Here is a 21,199-nt window from a genome sequence, read left to right as displayed (position 1 = left end):
ATAAGACTCAAATGACTTGAAAACCAGAAAACAATGTAAAATTCCAACAAGAACAGCCATCCTCCCCATTAAAATAAAGTAAAATGGAATTGGCAACTACACTCACAAAACTGGAACGCAAACTCAAAAGCATTTAAGAGGAAGCCCTCGGGGACACCACGGAAAGGCTGAGTCTGTATGCGTGTTCCCGTCACTGAGGTTCATTCCTGCCTTCAGGAACATTTTATGGGTCCACCTGACCATCAAAACTAACCCATGCCAGTGCTCAGCCGCTGTATCCAAGACCTCAGAACGCCTGCAGGCAGGGCCACTCTGAGCTCTGCAAGGCCTGGCGCACCGCAGGTCCCACCCCAGGGGCCCCACCATGACGCTGAGCTCCGCCATCCTCAAAGCCTGCCCCAGATGAATAGAAAGTCCTGCGTACAATGGTGGTGGCAGAGAAGGAGGCTGCTGGGCATTGTGTACTTACTTTCCACGTGTGCAAAGGCACAGAAAGGACCTCGAGGGCAGTAGCCAGTTTGGCGCATGTCATTGCACTTTGTAGATTTGTAGATCTAGAAAACAAAAAATAAAATAGAGAGGCCAGATTGGAAATGGGTTTCCATGGGAAAACCAGAGCTGGCTGTACCACAATGTGGAGAACCAAGCTCCCAATCATAATGGGGGGGTCTCCTGGAGAGATGGCTGTGGATGCAGCCCTCTTCCGGGCACGCCCATGGCCCCGAATTCCCTCCTCTGCACAGGGCTGGTCAGGCTGGGGGACATGCACCTGTCGCACCTGTCCTTAAAATCACACAAAGTCAGATTTTCCACTTGGTGTTTTCTGAAAGATGCACCTCATTCAGTGCTTGGTACACAGCAGGTGCTCAAGAAATGCCTGTTAGCTGAGTAACTATGGTGTGTATCTGAAACTAATATTATATGTCAGCTACATTTTAATTAAAGTCTTTTTAAAAAAAGTTCACGCCCCCCCCAAAAAAAGTAACTGTGTCAAATGATGGATACTTGATGGTGAGAATCTTTTTACAATGTATACATATATCAAATCATCACAGGTACCAGACCTGATCTGCTTCACTTGGGCCAAAGACACTCTTCAGTCAAAAACACTGGGGTCTGGCCCTGCAGCACAGCAGGATCCAAGAGGGACAGACAGGCCTCACGCCCTCAGTTGCCCCTCATGGGATCTCTGCGCTCCAACCCAGATCCCAAATCAACACCTCACCACCCCACCTTCCTTCCCTGTCTGAAGTGCCATACAGTCTCCTTGGTTCTTCAATTGTCCCCTCAGCAGCCATATCAACAAAAGCAATTTCAAAGGATTTCAAATTCACTAAAAATATCAGGAAGCTAAATGCCATTTTATGTGCATTTTATTAAAGCACAGAATTTCTCAATAGAACACACTTTCAAGAAATGAAACGCAATCACAAGCCTTTGGACGAGGTGCCCACCCCTTCCCAGAGTCCAAGGTGTCTCAGTTGGCACAGACGTGTGCTCCCTCACTCCAGCAGCTGCTTTCACACCCAGGGCAGCCTCAAGCACACACATGCTGGCCTTGCCGTCATTCAATGACCCCTGAGGGAAGGATATGTTCACTATTCTGAGTTTTGTCTTGCTCAAGCATGAATGAATGTATGTATGCACAAAAGTGTGTGCATACAAAAACAGATGGCAAACACCCCAGAGGACAGCCACACATCCACGTGGCTGCAAACACCGCTGGCAGGCGTGAAATAAAACCAGGTGCAAATGTGCCGAGGGGCCACCGTTCATTTTTGGCTTCTCTATTAAAAGTCACAGCTGAAATACACGGCGTTAAGAACACAGCTAAAGTTAAAATTCCTTACTTTCTGTGGGTTTGATGTCCCAATTCTGCACCTACATGACCCATATCAAAAGAACATCAGTTTGGGAAACGGGTAAGAACCACAAGTGATCAAAGAGCCATGGAAATGAATGGGACAGTCACAACCTCAGGGTGCAGAGCCAAAGGAAAGGTGAGATTTTTTTCTTTCTTTTTTTTTTTTTTATTAAAACATGTCTGGTGTGAACAAGCACATAGTATTTCCTGAGTTTCAAAAATTGAATGAGTGAGTGAATGAATGATCACGTGACTAGAAGAGGAAAAAATAAAAAACATAGCTGGTGGGTGTAGGACCTAAAAACCATGGGTGGGCTTAAGAGAGAAGGCGCAAGAAGTGAAGGCCAAGATTTTATCAAAGTTCACTACCAGCCTGATGGCCAAAAGCATGCTTCAAGAGGGGCGGCAGCAGTTTGCCCAAGTAGGACAATTCTTGCTCCTGACCAGGCCGTGCAGGCCACAGAGTTGCCCTCTACAATGCCTCGCTGGCTGTTTCTTGACTAGACTCCTTAAGGACAGCAAATGAGCCTGCCTGAGTTCACAGGAATCAGCACAACCCTCATTACCACTGCAGGAATATATCCCCGCTCTCCACCTGCCCAGTCTTCATCACCCACCCTCCCTGGTCCCTAGCTCTCCCACTGTCTCAGGGGGGCTTGTTTGCTTGTTCATTTTTAACACAATTCCAGGTGAGCTCTGGTTGGCTCAGCAGGCTCCAGTTGTCCAAAGGAAGAACTGGCCTTCACTGGATCCTGGGAGGTGACCTCTGAGCCCCAGGAATGGCCTGCTTGTTAAATGTCTGTTTACCTGGCCTTGAACCATGCAAGACAGTAACAACACGATTTATGGTGGGGGCCCTGAACCTCACGGCATTGGCTCAACCTAGGTCAGCCACATCACAACAACTGACTCCCAATAAAAACCCTGGACACCAAGGCTCAGGTGACTTCCCTGGCTGGCAACTGTGTGTTTTGTCATACATGGTCACTGGGAAAAGTGACTGCTATCCATGATTCACTAGGAGGGGATGGCTGGAAACTCAAGCCTGGTCTTTCCAGGACCCTGTCCCATATGGGACTCTGCTCTTCGCTGATTTCAATCTGTATCCTTACAGTGTAATGAACCATAACTGTGGACATAATGACTTTACCGAATTCTGAGTCCTTTTAGCAAATCGCTAGACCTGAAGGTGGTTTTAGGGACCCTCAAACATAGCAAAAAGGAGAGTCGCCCAGACCTGTCCTCTCCCAGGCTGTGACACTGACCATCTGGCTGAAGCCCCCCCGCCTCGCTTGTACCTCAGGGTGGAACTGCTGCTCCGTGCGGGAATGGCAGTACTGACAGCTGTCCCCGCTGTCACACCTCGAGGGCTCGCCCCACTCATCGCCATGCTTCACGCTGGGGCACGGAGTGGACCTGGGGTACAAGAGGGAGTCACAGGAGGTCATGAGAGAAGATGTCCTTCCCATATGCCTTGGGGTGTTGGTCTATCCACTTACCACTGGGCTCACCTCTCAGCATGGTGTACTCACACCATGAGGGACCATGGGAAAATGTTCCCTGAAGGACCAGCCTCTTTCCTCACGAGGACAGGCAAGAGCCAGAGAGTGCCATCTGAACCCAGAAAGTACTCAAGAGCCCCAGGTTTATTTTCCGCAAAAGTTAAGATGAGTCTGAGTCAGGGCCGCCCATGCCGACATGAAAAGTATCTTGGAGAAGAGGCCAGATTTCCTGCAGCCGGGAGATGAGCCCAGACCTGTCGTATCTTACAACAGCACATCTTCTTGCAAAGAACTGGATCTGATACTTCTGATCCTACAATATGAAAATCCTAACCAAAATCCTCTATTTATCATGTACTTGGCAGCTTTAGTGTAACTTATTTAGGTTTACAGAAAAAACTACCTAACCAGTGGTAAACAATTTTTTGTTTGTTGCTTTGGTCTTCTTATTTTACAATTTTCTATCCCTTCAATATGCAGTAAATACATTCTGTCTACTCAGGCTAATATCTGGTGACTAAAACTTAGAGACTACCAATTTAGGTTCTCTGTTCCTTAACTGTGAAACACCTCAGAGAAAGAACAATGACTGTAATAAACCAACTCTTTCTACCTGAGACAGGGGTTCCCTTGGGCATATGAGGCATTAGCAGGTGAGTAGAGACAAATTCTTTGCTTAAAGAAAAAGCAGGACACAGAGCTCAGTGTCTGAAGGAGGATGGCGGTCAGGGCCCAGGTGCCCATGGTCCCAGGGCTCACCTGTATTGGAACCTCCTGGGGTTCCGCCGTCTGTCCCTGCTGTTGTGGTAGTGGGGACACGCGTAGCCCTGGCGACACAGGCGCGGCGGCTTTGGGCACTGCTCGGTCTTGTAGCTTCCCAGTACAAAGTTGGTGTCTGAAAAACATGGGTCCACATGGACACGCATATACATGTGCTTATAGCATATGTGCGCTCACAGCGGCCCTAGTCACACAGCCAAAAAGAGAAACAATCCAGTGTCCACCCATGGGTGAATGGATAAACACAATGTGATCCATCCATACAGTAGAATATTATTTGGCTATAAAAAGGAATAAGCACTGACATATGCTACAGCGTGGACGAACCTCAAAAACACTATGCTCAGTGAAAGAGGCCGGACACAAAAAGACCACACGTTGTGCGATTCCATTTATATGAAATGTGGAGAATAGGCAAATTCACAGTCAGAAAGTACACTAGCAGTTGCAAGTGGAAACTAGATAGAGTTCTAGAACTAGATAAAGATGATAAGTTATACAACATCATGAATACAACTAAAAACCACTGAAATGCACACTTCAAAATGGTTCATTATAACTCTGGCATAAATGATGGACTTTGGGTGACAATGATGTGTCAGTGTAGGTTCCTAACTGTGGTGGGAACATTGGACCTACGGGCACAAGGTATATGTGGGCTCTCTGTTCTTTCCACTCAAGTTGAACCTAAACTGCTCTAAAAAAATAAAGTCCATTGTTTTAAATGGCAATTTCATGTTTCTGAATTTTAGCTCAAAGCAAAAACACACAAACAAAAAGCCACCAGAGGTCATTTAAAAGCGGTAACCGATGTGAGGATTCCTAAAACTCTCATCTGTTCTTGGGCTGGTTAATAAGTGACACTTTATTACATATGCTGTGTTTTTAACTACATCTGCTCAGCAGGCTGAACATCAGGATGGAAGGAGAGAGCCCCGCCCCATGGCAAGGGCAAGGACAGGCAACCCTGCACACAGCGGACCAACCGTCCATTCACACCACATCGAACTTCCAATAACTTCTTATGCGACAAGTGATGTTAACCACACAGCAGGGCATGGAGAGAACTGAAGGCATTTGGACAAGAAGAAAGCCAATTTTAAGAAAAACTGTTAGACATTTGTTTACAAATATTGACCAAATGCCTCGAACAGATATGAGGTCCTATGGTAAGTGACACGAAATGAACAGAAATGAGATGCATGACAATGACCGTGAGACACAGAGGCTCACAGATGTCCTTTAGCAAGCGAATAGATAAACTGCAGTCCATCCAGACAAGGGAATATTATTCAATGATAAATAAAAAGAAATGAGCTATCGAGCCATGAAAAGACATGGAGGAACCCTGAATGTACATTACTAAGTGAAAGAAGCCAGTCCGAAAAGGCTACATCCCAGATGATTCCAATGCTCGTACATGCTGGAAAAGACACAACTACGGAGACAAATCTAAGAAATAAAAGATCAGTGGTTGCCAAAGGGTAGTTGGGAGGGATAAATAAGGGGAGCGCAGAGGGTTTTTAGGGCAGTGACACTACTCTGTGTGACGTAGTGGTGGATACACGACACTGTACATTTGTCCAAACACACAGAACGCACAGAACCAAGTATGACCCCTAGCGAACTGTAGCTGTTAGTTAATAACAACGTATCGACCTTGGTTCATCGACTATAACAATGATGGTGATGCACCACCATCAACGCATGTTCACGTGGCGGGGAACTGGGAGGGGGACATGGGAACTCTACTATCTGTGTAAGTGCAATTTTTCTCTTAAAACTTCCCTATAAAGTCTAATTAACAATCTAAATAACTACCTATGTATGAAAAACAAAAATGTGGAGGAAGCACAGTCTAAAATGGCCCTTCTGAAAAAAAACTGGATTTCAGCACCGCTGGTGTCATCTAGAACATTCAGAAAACGGAATCGAAGCACCTGAACTAGACATTCCTGACCTGAACCTGGGTGCAGGTGCCTGCAGGATCCTACAAAGCTGCGGGCCCCACCTGTCCATCACCTCCTCCCCCTTTCCTTCCTCAAGTTCAACCCTGATGGCAGCATGTGGACCCTCGCACCCACCCATGCCAAAACAGAGGACCAGCTTGCACAGGTGGAGGTTGGAGATCCTCCAACCAGGGAGGCCTACCATGGCGGTCTACTGGCTAGAAAACAAAAAGGGATAAGTTCTCAGAGACGTTTTCCAGAAAAACAAAAAAAACCCTGAGTGAAGCACTTGTCCTCGACGCTGGGAAGCAGGGAGCTGCACACACAGCTCTTCTTTTGTGGGGGGACTTTGTCCCAAGCTGTGACATCGCAACATGTGGGTGGAGCACAACTGCACAAGTGGGTTTCCCTGAAACCTGAAATGGGGTCCTTGGGCCCCTTCCTCACCCCAGACGTGACCAACGGCCATGGCCCTCAGTACTGCCCCAGGTAGCGCCCACTCGGCCCGAGGAATGAGAGTAGAGTACTCGACTCGATGAGCTTCAGCTTCCCCATCTGAACTATAAATGAGGGCGATGGGGTCCACCGTGTCGGTCACTTTACCAACAGGGATGAGGCTACCCCAGCCCACCTCCCACAGTGGCCGCAGGGTTACCTTGCCACCGGGGGTCCTCGCCCAGGATTTTCTCAATCACGGCCTGGCTGGCCAAGGCCCCGGGCTGCAGATCAGGAACACCGTCCCCGCCGCCGAGCTGGCCGTTCTGCAAGGCTTCCTGGGCCTGCAGCTCCCTACGGACAAACACATCGGTTAGGGCTCTGGGGTGTGTCCGAAGCCCCTCCAGAAAGTGGGAAAATCACTTGGTTCTGTCACTTTATAGAGCCTCTCACACGTCACTGGAGAGGCTGGCTGCCTGAAGGGTTCAGGACAGGTGTCCTATTTCCCTTGGGTGCATCCCTGTCCTGGGACAACAATCTTGACCCAGATGCCAAACACTTCAGAGCTGCATTATGTTAAGTAAGGATTCACTCATCTCCCTTCACCCGCTGTGAGCTTCCGTGGCACACGAGTCAAGAGGAAGGAAACGTTATTTCATTAGACTAAAAGCATGGGCCAGAAAAGGAGCTGCTTTAGACCAGTGATCCCTGAAACACTGGGGAGGTGAGCTGGCTCCCCGCCCAGCCAGCACATGACGCCCCACTCACCTGATGTCGCACACAGGTGGCCGCAGGTCCAGGGGGCCATGTGCGAAGGCGCAGTGCAGCCCATTCTTCACACAGTGGCCCCGGGCATCTGTCTCATGGATGCATGTGCCTGTCTTGTAATAGCGCAAGTGGTATTTGCGTTCCGTGTCTCCAGTCGTTCGGTGCAGGTATGGACACCTGGGAAGCACAGGGGTGACACGCGCCATCTAGGCCTTAGGGTCTGGGGACAACCCTAAGTGTCAACCTGCTCCTCTTCTCGTTAGCACCTGGCCAGCAGCTGGTTCTATTTTTCCTTCACCCAAATATCTGCTTTTACTAAAGGATTAACATCACCGGACAGAGCATCCCTCCCATGATTTGGAACCCTCCCCCAAGGCACTCAGACCCCTACAAATCCCTCAATTATACATGTTAGAAAACCACAATGCTCAATTTCCCTGAAGAAATCATCCTTTATCATTTTTTGAATAAAGTGTAGAAAAATAAAGTTAATCTCCAGGACTCAGCTGTGTCATTCATGTTTCCTGACAAGCGTTATTAGATAGAGTTGGCGGCCTCGCCCATCTCTCATCCAGGTACTTTTGGGAACCCCTCAAGGAAGGGAGGGAAGGAGCCTGGGGAGAAACACAGGGGCCTGGATACGTCTGGAGGAGGACGTTAACAGGAGATGGGCCAGGAGAGAAGCAGATGTGGGAGGGGGACAGAAGGTGTAGTGTCACACAGGCTGTGCACAGCCCAGAGCCATGCGCTCCCTAGGAGAGTCACACGTGGCTTCCCACAGTGACAGTGGTTTATGCTGCAGTGGGGCGGAACTGCAGAGATGGTTTAGAAGGTTCCAGTATGTGTAGAACATGGAAACTAAGCCTGCTTCAAGGTCAGTCCCTCCAGACAAGAGACACAAAAAGAGGTGAAGAAATATGTAAAAGACTCTGAATGTGACATCCCCTTGAGCAGCCTGAGAAGGCAGGGGCCCATTGCTGCAAGTCCCCAAATCCAAGGACAAGGTCCCTCAACTCCAGCGACAGCCTGGAGCACCATGCGAGGCTTGGGAAAGGCCCACTCCCACCCTGCTGTTCAGCAAGCTGTGGACCTGGGCACTGGGAGCACCTGTGGGAATGGCTCCCCACACAGGTCACAGATTGGTGGCACTTTGCAACCTGACGGAACGCAAAAGTAAAATCAGAAACAACTTAGTAATCACTCAGTTTAAACTCTTATAAGTTGAGGAAACAGAGGCTCAGAGTTCAGACAGCTCACACCAGATCTAGCTGAGCACCTGGGGTGGGCAGGACACAAGGCGGAGGTAAAGGACATCATATCAGGTGAGTCCCCAGTCCCCCCAGAGCCAACCAAGCAAAAGTCAGATCAGAAGCCCGCTGTGGGCTCAGATTTGCACCCAGAAGAGATAGAAGCAGGATCTCTAGAGATGTTTGTGCACCATGACCATGGCAGCATAATTCACAATAGCTTAAAGCTGGAAATGACTCAAATGTCTATCAGAGGATGAACAAGTAAAATGTGGTCTATCCAGGCAATGGAATATTATTAAGCCATGAAAAGGAATAAAGCACTGACACATACTATGACGTGGAAGGATCGTGGTGAGAGATGCCAGACACAAAAGAACAAATATTACATATTTTTTCTTCTATGAGGTCCCTAAAGCAAATTCAGAGACAAGAAGTAGAGTTTACCAGGGGCTTGGAAAGAGGAGAAAGAGGAGGGACTCTTTAATGGGGACAGTTTCTGTTTGGAGTGATGAAAATAAATTGGAAATAGAGAATGGTAATGGTTGTACGACACTGTGAATGTAATCAATGCCACTAAAATATACAGTTAAAAATGGTTAAATTTTATGTTTATATATTTTATCACAATTTTAGACAGAGCCCACTAGAGATAGATGGGGGGAGGGGGAGGAGAGAGAGAATCTTTTCATATTTGTACTGAAATATAATAGACCTACAGAAAAATGCACAGGTCATACCTGGGCAGCCTGTGGCATTTTCACAAACCAACGCACCTGAATAACCACACCCAGAGCAAAAGGACAGAATACAACCAGGAACCTGGGACCCCATCAGATGAACACACAGGGAAGAACGACAGCACTTTCTTGAAATGACAGAAAGTAGAAAAGAAACAAGGCAAATGGCCACCAAGAGGCAAATCTTTCAATAAATGTAATGAACTTCAGTGGAATACCAGCAGTTATGACAATCACCAAAGATCCCTTAGAAAAAGTGGAAAACGGAGAAAGGTTGCAAGACAACTTGGCCCTAACATAAACAATATATAAATACGCGTACAGCCCTCTACGTGCCCACATACAACTGTTTCCCCTGTGTTCCTGACAAGTTCCAAGAAATGGTATTGGGAGATTTAAGTAAAATGGTCAAATATTAGGATATTTACTATATTAAGCACTGATAAGCCCTTGTCTAAAATCCCTACTACAAAGTTATATTTACATTTCAAGCTCTTCCAAGCCTTTCTCTGCATCTTTGAACAGCACGGGTAAGTAACTTAGTTTCTGGCACCCAGGGAGTTGAGGCTGTTGTGGAGAACCCTCTGCCACGCTAGGGAAACTGATCTAGAACACAAGACCCCTTCCTCGCTTTTCACGTAAATATACAGACTAATATCACTAATAAAGAACATGAAGAAATTAAGAGACCAGGAAATCACAGAACTACAGGCTAGAGAAAGAAACAAAGAATTTACAAAACAGAAAATGCAGATGGATCTCGACCACTGAGAGGTCCCCCTGCTCTAGGACATAACCCCAGAGTGGAACTGTGGAGTAGCAGACACTGTTGCCAGGAGAAAGACAAAGTGTTGCAACCTCTTTGGAGGGAAATCTGGTGATACATAATAAACTTTATAGCTGGCAAATGCCTTCACTCTCACCTACTAATCTCATTTCTAGAGACCTGCCCCAGACACAGCTGGCGAAAAGAGGAAAAGACATCCACACAATATGATCACTGCAGGACTGTTTGTTATCGCCCAAGGCTGGAAACCACCAAAGTTCTGGAATAAATGACAAAGGAGCTTGGTGCAGCTCTGAGGAGTGCGAGGATAGGTATGGACCAGGAAGGTGAGGGGCAAGGATACATATATATATCTGCTTCTCTCAATACCAAGAATGATGGAAGAAGGAAGCTACTGTTTAATGGGGACAGGATTTCAGTTTAAAGATGGAAAAGTCCTGGAGACAGATGGTAGTGACAGGCGGACAACAATGTGAATGGACTTAATATCACTGAACTGTATACTTAAAAGAGCTAAGATGGTAAATTTTACGTTGTCTGTTTTACCATAATAAAGAACAAAACAATTTACACTTATAAGAAAGCCACCATTTTACAAAAACAGTTCCAATTTTCAGAAGTACTTCTTGACTTACTATAAGTTAGGCACAAGAATTCCAGTCTGGGGCGAGGATATTTACTATATTAAGCACACCAGAGCTGAAGCAGCTGGCAAGTTTCTCTACAGAACACACTGTGCACAGCTGTGGCGGGCAGGAAACCACCACCCCTGGCATCGCTGGCAGGCAGAGGGCTCCCAATTTCCCTGATGTTAAATCTAAATTTTCACTTGTTCCTTAGTGGTCCTTCAGGGTAGCCTAAACATGATTTTGTTTCCTCTCCAGTACCATCGCCATGGCAATCAGAGCCAGGCCAAGGCCTCTCTCTCCCCAGCACTAAGCACCAAACGGGCACTACTATTTCACTCAGGCCATGTCACTTCCTGCTTATTACATGACCTAAAACATGAACTGACCTTTAAATACTGGAGAATGTTTAAAGGGAAGAGAATAGCTTCACCTTAAAAACATCTAAGAGGTGGAAGGGAAAACCTCACAGAGAAAACCCAGTGGTAGGGCCAGGGCGCCCTCCTGGGGCAGGGAAGGGGCTGAAAAGCTCTGGAAAGTTACATCACATAATGGGGAAGGCCCATTTTTTATTAAAAACAAGAACATTTTAACTCTGGGAGTCGGGGATAGCATGTCTAGGGCAAAAGGAGGATTAACAGAGAAAAGAGGACATTTACTTCATACACATATTAGTTGGGTCTGCTTGAATTGTTTTCCAATAAAATAAATCCTGGGGGGTGGCACTACTCAGGCACCTGCGAGGGTTTTCTTCTTTTTAAATGTCAAAACCGACAGCTGTAAACGCCTGACCAGCGTTAAGAGCTGCACAGGTGCGGTGTCATGTAGCGGCAGGTGCAACCACACCTGGGTTCCAGGTGCGAAGACCAGGATCGGCCCTGACCACTGCCTGCGCAGACAGCAGGACCAGAGGGGTGCCTGGGGCCTTTCACACCGGATACCTTTCTCAGAGCAGCTTTCAGAATGTGGCTGGACCCCCAGAAACTTCCCGACGGGAGTCGCTTTCTTGGAATCCCCAGCCTAATACCTAGGATGGATCCACACAGATGGGAACACCGACCCTGTGGCGCGGGTCCGACTCCAAGCTCCAAGGCGGTTGCCTGCACCGCCGACTCTCTCTGGCAGATTTAGGGAGTGCGCGCACTGAGCAAAGGACCCTAGCAATACTGCTGCCCTGCTGGGAGACCAGTTCCCACGGGGGCGGGGCTGGGTGCACGTGACCCGGACAGCCAATAGCTACCTGCGCCAGGGAAGGGGCGTGTCCCCCAGAACAAAGGGCAGTGGGAAAGGAAGGACCACCGGGCGCCAGCGCAGAGAGGACCTCCCTTGGCCAAAGGGGTGCCCGCTGGACGAGAAAAGGAGGTGACAGCGGGGCCATGACAGCAGGGGAGGAGACCACAGAAGGGTGGAGGGAGAAGAGCGACTGCCCGCCAAGGAAAAAGGGTGACAGAGGAGTGGGGGGATAACAGCAGGAAGCCACCCAGAGGTGACAGTGAAGACTGACCGTCTGCCAGTAAAAGGGGTGACAGTGGAGCAGGGGGCCATGGGAGAAGGGGTGACAGTAAGGGGGGAGGGTGACTAAAATGCCTGCCAAGGTAAAGGGGTGACAGCGAGGGATGCCCACAGAGAGGGGCAGATGACAGAGGGGGCTACCCAGAGGTGACAGTGGGAGCAGGGGGGTGACATCAGGGGAGAGGCCACTGGGAGGAGGGATGATAGTGAAAGGGGGAGGGTAACTACCCACCAAGAAAAAAGGGTGACAGTGGAGGTGTGACAGCAGGGGAGGGTCCACAGGAGGAGGGTGATAGCAGGGATCCTGGGGTCCCCGTCCCCTCCTACTCAGCCCCATGGTGCCCCCAGCCAGGGCCAAGAGCAACACTGGATGGTTATGTCACCTGACTGAGGGTTGTCTGAAGGGTCTTTGTTACATATTCATGTTTTAAAATAATAGGTTGGTAGTACATATGCTCAAAAGAGAAATTTCAAGAACCAATGAACGGAAATAAAAGGAAGGCCCCATTCTTGCTCTGAAAGGTTGTATCTATTTACAAATTCTATGACAACCCTGTGTGCACCAGAACATGTAATTTGACAGAAATTCCAGGCCATTCGATTTGTGGGAGATGGGATAGACCCTAACCCATAGAATGAGTGGTAATTACTAAGGAGAGATCCCCCAGGGAGATGGCTGGCTGTCAAATGCATCCTAAATGGCTGAAGAAAGTCATCTTGTGCTCAGCAGAAGTTACAAACAAAATCTTTAGTAAGACACATGACTTTCTTACTGTGTATAGATGTACACAGGAACAGAAAATAGCAAACATCTTGGTTCCACTCACCCTGTTACTCAATGATAACATGCGTGCCATTTAGACATGTTAATAGTTTTATAATTAATAACTGCAAATCATCTAATTACTATTTGAGCCATGTTAAAATGACCACCTTCAAGAGTGCTGCAGTGGCAGCACTCTTCACCCTCTAAGAACTGGACACCACCCACAGGCCCAGCGGGACATCCAGATCCCGGGACCAGAAACAGCTATTAAAACAGGCTTTCTTCTCATGCATTAAAATCATCATTAGTGAATACTGCCACTTAGGCCCCCATACTTGACTCTGGGAAGGGGTCCGACAAGTCACTGGATTCCCACACCAGGGTTAAGCATCAGGAGCCCCCCTGGACAACTGGACCCAAGGTCCAGAGAGGCTACTGACATGACCAAGAAAATGGGAGACCTGACACCAGTCCTCGCCTAGGCAAAAACATCTTTCTTCTGAAGACCCATTTGCAGAATAGGGCACTTTTCAAACTTTACAGAAGTATAGCAATCTTAACCAAGGTGGAGCTGGCTACATTATTTCAACAGGTTTCAAGCTGCCTTAACAACAACACTATGTAATTAGCTGGTGTTCAACTAAATATCTTTCAGTAAGTGTATAAAATTTAGAAAATCACCACAGATTAAAAGTTGACTCCCTGGCTTAAGCATTTTGGACAATGAAGGAAAACAGACTCACACCTATCTTTGTGTATGGTGGGATGAAAACTGTCTTCAAAAGGGATCATAGCTGGAGAATCATTTCCCTTCAGAAGATCAGGGGATGGACCTGAAGACTTCTTCCAAGTCAGACCCTAATCCTGACAGAAGTTGAATAAGTTGTTCTCAGAGGGCTCTAAAGCACAGTGATGCCATTCCACCTCATGGCAGGAATGGACAACCCCTCCTAACCTCAAACAGCCCACAGAAAAAAAGCAAAGCCTCCTGCTACCAATTTCTGCTCATTATATGAACATACAAGCTGACTGTCCTTCCCGTTTTCCCATTCTACATCTTTGAAAATAAAGACATCTGTTCATAACACCATTAGGAAACTTATATATATATGAAAAGGTCTACCCAAACAAAACCTTGATTTCTTAAACTTTAAAAGTGCTACATGATAGTCTGCAAATAACTTTCCTATAAATTATTTTTTAAAAATTAAACATATAAACAGTATGAAACAGTCCATATACATTTGCATAGTGTAAACAAATGTTCTAACAAGCTCTCTTGTTACAAAACAACTGACAACTACAAAAATAATCCTAAACCTGGAACCTGTACCTCATTAGGGCCGGTTCTAATGCAGGAAATTTGGAAAACTCTGTGGCAATCTAAAGTGGGAAGTGAATCAAATGTGGTTTAAGCCATGCAAGGGTTATTCCTGAGACACACACAGTCCTTCTTCCCACACTGGTCTAAAGATAGGGAAATGCTCCGCCCCCACCACCACCACCAGTCCTGGTCAAGGAAAAACTTCAGAGTAAAGACAGGATCCCCTGTACAGGTGTGCTAGGTGCTGAAAAGAACCAGGGGTCTGACCCCCGACCTCCCGCAAGGCAGATCGAGGGGCAGAGCAGTTGGCACTGACCACCCCGACCCCCTCCCCTCCACACACACACACTCACTCGTCGCCGTCGGGGCACACGCCGCTGGCCTCGTCGTACTTGGAACAGTACACGTCCGGGCTGTAGTTGAAGGTGCCGTCGCGCCTGCGGAGCGGTCTGCGCCGACGCTGATTTAGGAAATGCCAATGGAAACAGGTAAATGGCCTGTGCTGGGTGCACTTGTGCTGCACAAACAGGGAGCACTGCTCTGTCCTAAACTCCTTTAGATACCTAAAAAGACAAACAGCGTTGCGGGTCGCTTCCGCCGCCACCGCCGCCGGCGGGCGGCCCGGGGACTCGTGGGTGGGGGCCGGACACGGCGGGCCCAGAGCGACGCGACCCCAGGCGCGACCCCCACTCCGAATCCAGGTGGCCCCAGGCTGCCGCCCCGCCTCCCCATCCTAAGCACAGGCGCGTTTCCCGCACCTCAGGCGCGACACCGCTACCCCAGGCACGCCCAGGATCCCAAGCCCAAGTGCCATCCCCGACCCCAGGCGGTTCCTGACCTCGAGCGCAGCAGCCCCCCATTCCGGACCCCAGGCACGACCCCTCATTCCAAGTCTAGGTGGCCGCTCCCTCCGCCCCCAGCAAAGGCGCGTTCCTTGGATCTCGTGGTTCGCTGATCCCAGGCACGGTCCCCGACCTAGGTGCAGCCCCTCATCCCCTACCCCAGGGGCGACTGCCACTCTGACTCCAGATGATCCCAGACGGCCTCCTCCCCTCTCCGAATCCCGGAGCGTTTCCCTGACCTCAGGGGCGATGCCCCAGACCCTATGTGTAGCCCCCATCCCGACCGCAGGCGCGATCCTCAACTTCAGGCGCGACACCGAGACCCCAACTGCGTCCCGTCCCCAAGCCCGGGAGACATCTCCGACTCCAGACGGAGGCAGCCCTAGTCCAGATGGTCGCCCTCTCCCGAGCCCAGGCGCGGTGCCTCCCATACCGGACCCTAGGCGCATTGTCCGCACCCTCGGACCTCAGATGCTGTTCCCCAACACCCCGCGTGTTCCTCAGCCCCCAAGCCCAGATGCCACCCAGACACTGGGCGCAGCCTCTCGATCTCAGGCAGCGGCAGCCAGAGTAGGATGGTGGTCCAGCCGCCCCGAGCCCAGGTGCTGCGCGGAGGTTGGGTGTGGCGGAAGCCTGGGGTAGCGCGGAAGGCGGGCGGCGGGGAGGGGGGGGCGGGAGACGCGGAAGGTGCGGGGCCCCAGGCCGCACCCGGCAGCGGCACCCAGGCCCAGGGGCGCGCGGGCGCAGGCGCGCGGGCCAGGGGCGCACGGGGCCGCCCCCGCCCCGCTCCCGCCCCCGCCGCGGCCGCCAGGACACTGACCTGTAGTGGGTCGGCTTCTCAGTCTGCGGGGGGGACCCGCTCAGCGCCGCCGCCGCCGCTTTCGAAACCGACGGCATTTTCAGTCAAAACAATGCAGCGCGCATGCGCCGCGCGGGACCGCCCCCGCCCCTCCGGATCTCCCCCCGCGCGGAGCCCACCCGCGCCCCCGGCCCGACAGGCCACGCCCACCATCCCCACCCCTGCCACGCCCCCAGCTGGCGCATCGCCAAAAGGGGCGGTCCTGCGAACTCTAGGCGGCTAGAGAGCACCCTGCGCGCCCCAGCAGACCCCAGACTCGGCTCCGCAGGGGCACACCCCGGGCACGCCGCTACTGCCACTGCTGCATCACTGGTGCACGGCGTCGCTCCTACCCCCGCGGGCGCCGGGTCGTCCACACCCATCATGCACTCTCACGGCTCCCACCGACCACTGCTGCCCCGCGAACTCTGCTCATCCCGACAGCGCCCTGTGCGACCCGGAGCTGGGCCCTGGGAGGAGACCAAGCCGACAGGTCTCCCGTGTTGAGACAGCCTACACAGGCTGCTCACAGTCGCACTTCACTCATTCATTGGCTCTGACTTCGTGCTCGGTGCTGAGGCCGCAAAGAATGGGTCTAATTGCTTATGGCTGGATGTGGGAAATATGGGGAGACACAGGGCATGAGAGCTGTGGGCGCAGACTTTCTTTTAGGGAGTATGAATATGCTATAAAATTAGATTGTGGCGATGGGTACCCCATGCGTATACTAAACATCTTTTAATTGTGTATTTTAAGAGGTGAATTGAATACCATGTGAACTATTCATCAATAAAGCTGATATTTAAAGAATCCAAGAGGCTCACAGTGAAGGGGAAGACACATACCTATCACCAACCGGTGGGAACTCAGGGAAGCTGGCAGCAGCTGCCCCATCTCAGCTGGCCCTGGAGGAGGGAGCAGGGTGTGCATTTCAGGACAGAGTCCAGGCTCAGAGTACATTTTTTAAATATGTGGCATAAGTGACATTGTAAAAAAATGTTCAACCTTGTTAGTAACCAAAAACGCAAAGAAAGCAAGGCAGAGCCCTGGAATAGGCAGATTTTGTTTTGAACAACAACCTGCAATATTGGTGGCTTGCAGCAAGACAGGCCCTTGAAGAAGTGTGGCTGGGAGGGCAAACGGGTGCTGACCTTCATAGAAAATAATCTGTTCCATTTCTAGGAAGTCTGACCTAAAAGCGAATCAGATTCAGACAAAGGTTTACGTACAAAGATAATTATCAGAGCCATTTTGCAATAACTTGAGAGTACCTAACAGCCCAGTAACTGGGAGTTCCGAGTGCTATGCCATGATTTAATGATAATGCTATTGAGAATTGTGACATGAAAAATGCTATTTAGGTGAAAAACAAAGCAAGATCTAACAGTTTCATATATTTGTTCCCAAGTATGTAAGTTATTTTTTTGAACTACAATATAGTAAAATAACAAAAGCTATAACTTGCTGGTGGGGTGAATGATTATCTTCATATTCATTTTCCAAATGAATTATTACCTTTACTAACATTATATTTAAACCTGGAAATTAAAATGGCAAAAAGTCAGCATGATATTTTCTAAGAAAATAAAGCAGGTGAATGAAGCAGGGTCTACGAATTGGAGGGATATATAAAAAAGAAACAGGTTTGGGGAGAGATGAATTGCATTTTGGACCTAAGGTGTTTGAGAAACCTGTAAAGTCCAGTACAGATGTATTGAGAGGTGCTTTGAGCTCAGAAAAGGAAGTTGGGGCTCAAAATTTAAAAATCTGGAGATCTTTGTTGTGGAGGTGGGAGTAAAGACACCTACTGTTCATCCTCAAGCATGAAGCATCTTCCTTAAAGATCAAAGAGAACTGGCTAGGCTGTAAAGATGTACCATCATTTTTCGTGCTTTTGAAAACTGTTCTTAAAAGACTGAGGTAGTACTTAGACATATAAAGTAACACCAGAGTTCTCGTTGTGAATTTAGAAGTGTTTCTTTTTGGCGGGAAAAATGCAGAGCACTGCCAGAATCTTCCAAGATTGCTCAGTTGGTTGGAAGATGTGAGACTATTTAGTTAACCTCCTCGTCCCTAAATTTTCTTTAAAACAATTTTCTCCCCCTCTGCCCAACATCTCATCTCATGAATTACCACGACTGCTTCTGCTCTAGCATGCTTACACTGGCCCTCTCTCTCTCAAATCCGTATTGGGTACTTACCTAGAGAAGTGAATGTGCCAATCACCCTGGGAACAACAAAAGCTACAGCCCAATTGGAGAAATAAGAGCATACTTAAATAAAAGTGAGCATACTACAAAACTAGTTAAATTAAAGGATTTCAGTAACAGTTCACCTGCCACACCTGCTCTGTTGCCATCCCTGTGCAAAGTTCAGGTGTGAGAAGGGCCTACCCACACTTGCCAGCAAGCTTTGGGTCCTACTTTTGCTCATGAAAAAAACCTGGAAAGCCCTCATAAATAGCTGCCCTGGAGGCACTCAGGATCTGTTGCATGTGATATGCTGTGTCATCAAAAACACTACTACCCCCTCGTGTTTTAGAAAAACTGTATTTGTACACACACACACACACACAAAGTCTGGAAAGGTAAACAATAAAGTATTGTTTAAAATAAAATAACAGTGGTTATCTTAAGTGGTGGGATTATCAGTGTTTCCGATTTTATTCCTTTTGCCTATTAGTGTCTACTTTTCCAGATAAATCACCTTGCTTTTCTCATGAGTTCATTTTAATTAAAACAAAAATTCTCATTAGTTCTTTTTTTGTTTTCCTGCAGGAGCTAGCAAGAGTAAAGTAAGGGTTCGAGTTTAAATGCCTGTTGCTCAAAAAACAAATACTTCACAACCAAAGAGACCACAACCACACTAAGCCAGAGAAAGGATGTCTTAGTTCTTTGCTCACTGGGACTGACAAGGTGACCTGAGTTATGATTAGGTCAATCTTTCCAAACCTTGGTCTCTCCATTTTTTAAATATGCACATACTTGTATCCGCCCCACTTCCCTGACAAGCATAACTTATCAAGGTGTGGCAGTATTAGAGCACTTCAGTAGAGGCCTTGTGAGAAGCCAGTACACTACCAGCCAGTGGTTTTCAAACATCCTAGTGAGAAAAACTTTCAATTAATATCAGCACCATAGATATGCCAAGAAAAAACCTTCCACTAGAAGCTTAATGAAATCTTTTTGCATCTTGTATTAAATTCAGAATTAAACATGTTTTCTACTAAGTAGTATTTGAAAAATATATCATTTAGATACCCAAAACTCTATATTTTGTCAAAAGAAAAACTCATCAGTTTTATTCTACTCCGGTACCATTGAATGACATATTTCACAATTTACATTTAGGTTTCTTTCCTCAATTTCTATTCTGGAAAAAAGAAAAAGAAAGGAACTAAAAGAATTAAAAGGCTTCCTTTTAAAAAATGAGATGCAAAAAAAAGTGGACTGGCTTAACTACACATTAGCAAATTAATATTACCAATTTGTTAGTTTGTAAAATATCAACTTATACACACCACAGTACATTATAAAGTAACAGGTTTAACTCTGCTGCCAGTTATTCTGTCTCTGAAAGCAAATGACCTGCAAACTGGATAACACTGATTACGAGTGTCACCAGAATTACTTTGGAAACATGATAATGTACAAAACCACAAATCCAACAACACACACTGCAAACAAAACCTTTTCTAAAGATCTGAAAAGTCTTTTGGACGTATTCGTTGGGCATCAATTATCAGGCAAGGGGAGAGGCTCCGATCTGCTGATATTCTGCTCTTTCCCGCAGGTCGGCATGGCCAGACGCGCCATCCAAGTTTTTCATTTTGGTAACGCGCATAACCGCGACATATACGGTCAAATATGACGTCAAAGCCTGGCTGCCTGCTCTGTGGACATCCTTTTAAGTTCTCGCTCCGTGGGCAGCCTGAGTTCCAGTTTCCTCAGAAGGAAAGCTGGGCTCTGGTTCCTCTTCTTCTAACACCTGTCTCAACCATCCGTCCGCGCTGGTCTCCTGCCTAAGGAAGCACCAAATGACTAGAATCATGAGGGACAAGCTGAAGGGCAGCACCTTCCACCATGGCCGCTGCTGATCCCTTCCCAGGGAATGCTCCACCGTCCAGCGAGACGGGTTGGCTTTGCTACAGGAAAACAGAATGGGGCGGTTGGGGTCATCTTCTTCCTCGCCCTCAACCTGGGTCTTGGCCCGAGCCTGGCCACCGGGCGGCAGATGCAGGCTTCGGGGAGCCCAGAGCATAAACTTCAGCGCCTGGAAGGCCCTGGAAGAGAGAGAACAGTGAGCGCGTCGCTATCCGCGCCCACCCTAACACCGCCCGGACCCTGCCGGAGCTCACCGTGCTGGGGGAGCACAGAGGACACGGCTCATCACCACTCGGACTCCGCACTGCGCCCGGCGCACTGCGATTTACCACTTCCGTCGCGCGAAACCGGAAATCGGAAGCCGTTCCAGATCTGGGCTCACGACTACAGAACGTGGGTTCACTTGCGCAACGGAAATGACACGTATGCTCTCCGCGGCCTCTTCTGTCGTAGACCCGGTCTCAGCGGGTCACGAGGGCATGCTGGGAAGTGTAGTCCCACACTGGCCCAAGGGGAATTAATGGGCAGGTTTCTGGGCTGCTTTCAGCTGACAGGAAGGGGAAGAGGAGTGTTGTCCTCCTGATCAGGACAGAGCAAATGTCCAAGAGTAGGAGGGAGACTAAGCTTTGCACCTAAAGAAGAAGAGGGTCCTTTGGTGGAGAGTGTGGAAAGAGTTCAACACATACGTCAAAGTTAGAGTCAGAAGAAAAGTTTATTAGAAAAGGGATAACGCTCCAGAGTGTGGTCTCCTCTCAGAGGCAGAGAGTGAGAGGGAGAGAGACAGAGTAAAGACACTGAGAGGAACATGGAAAGGCAGTGAGTAGGGGCACTGAGAGGGACCCAGAGAGAGAGAGAGAGACAATAGAAAGGGGACAGTGAGAGAGACAGTAAAGGCACCGAGAGGGACGCTGAATGTTCAGGGAATTCAGTTTATATGTCATTCTTTAGTTCATGTGAGTTATAGTTTAAAAGACTTTGTTTACCCATTCCCTTTGACATGAATGTACAGTGAGGAAGGGGAAGAGTATGTAGCGTGAAAAGGTAAGAATGTGTAGAGTGAAAGGCCTGCTGGCAGTTACCAGCCTTTAATCCGTAGGTTCCCCATGGTTTTAGCCG

General features: G+C 48.5%; 2 protein-coding genes across 4 annotated transcripts in view; both read right to left on the bottom strand.

Annotated features, from left to right (window-relative positions):
* The window catches only part of UNKL (unk like zinc finger), a 41,417-nt gene extending 25,341 nt beyond the window's left edge, over positions 1 to 16,076 (bottom strand). For all 3 annotated transcript variants that reach the window (XM_016136643.2, XM_016136642.2, XM_016136644.2), the window contains exons 1-7: positions 15,963 to 16,076; positions 14,654 to 14,863; positions 7,299 to 7,475; positions 6,751 to 6,884; positions 4,126 to 4,261; positions 3,163 to 3,280; positions 470 to 554 (exon numbers count right to left, since the gene is read on the bottom strand). In XM_016136643.2, coding sequence (XP_015992129.2) covers positions 470 to 554; positions 3,163 to 3,280; positions 4,126 to 4,261; positions 6,751 to 6,884; positions 7,299 to 7,475; positions 14,654 to 14,863; positions 15,963 to 16,039 — 937 coding nt within the window. In that variant the 5' untranslated portion in view covers positions 16,040 to 16,076. The remainder of the gene's footprint in view (positions 1 to 469; positions 555 to 3,162; positions 3,281 to 4,125; positions 4,262 to 6,750; positions 6,885 to 7,298; positions 7,476 to 14,653; positions 14,864 to 15,962) is intronic.
* Positions 16,077 to 19,231: 3,155 nt separating this feature from the next.
* On the bottom strand, positions 19,232 to 20,424 carry CUNH16orf91 (chromosome unknown C16orf91 homolog). The gene is made up of 2 exons (XM_016136641.2): positions 20,338 to 20,424; positions 19,232 to 20,262 (listed from the first exon to the last, which is right to left on the bottom strand). Exons 1-2 carry the CDS (start codon positions 20,367 to 20,369, stop codon positions 19,887 to 19,889), a joined length of 408 nt encoding a protein of 135 aa, XP_015992127.2. The 5' UTR covers positions 20,370 to 20,424; the 3' UTR covers positions 19,232 to 19,886.
* Positions 20,425 to 21,199: the final 775 nt, after the last annotated feature.

Source organism: Rousettus aegyptiacus, unplaced genomic scaffold, assembly GCF_014176215.1.
Source record: "Rousettus aegyptiacus isolate mRouAeg1 unplaced genomic scaffold, mRouAeg1.p scaffold_m13_p_8, whole genome shotgun sequence".
NCBI lineage: Eukaryota > Metazoa > Chordata > Mammalia > Chiroptera > Pteropodidae > Rousettus > Rousettus aegyptiacus.
Note: the sequence above shows the minus strand (reverse complement) of the source record. Positions and strands in the feature narration are given on the sequence as shown.

Bases quoted from the DNA above. Each gene is read 5' to 3' on its own strand.
- CUNH16orf91 (XM_016136641.2), bottom strand. From the start codon at position 20,369: ATGAGCCGTGTCCTCTGTGCTCCCCCAGCACG. The intron at 20,263-20,337 runs GTGAGCTCCGGC...TCTCTCTTCCAG, and splicing joins CTCTGTGCTCCCCCAGCACG to GGCCTTCCAGGCGCTGAAGT.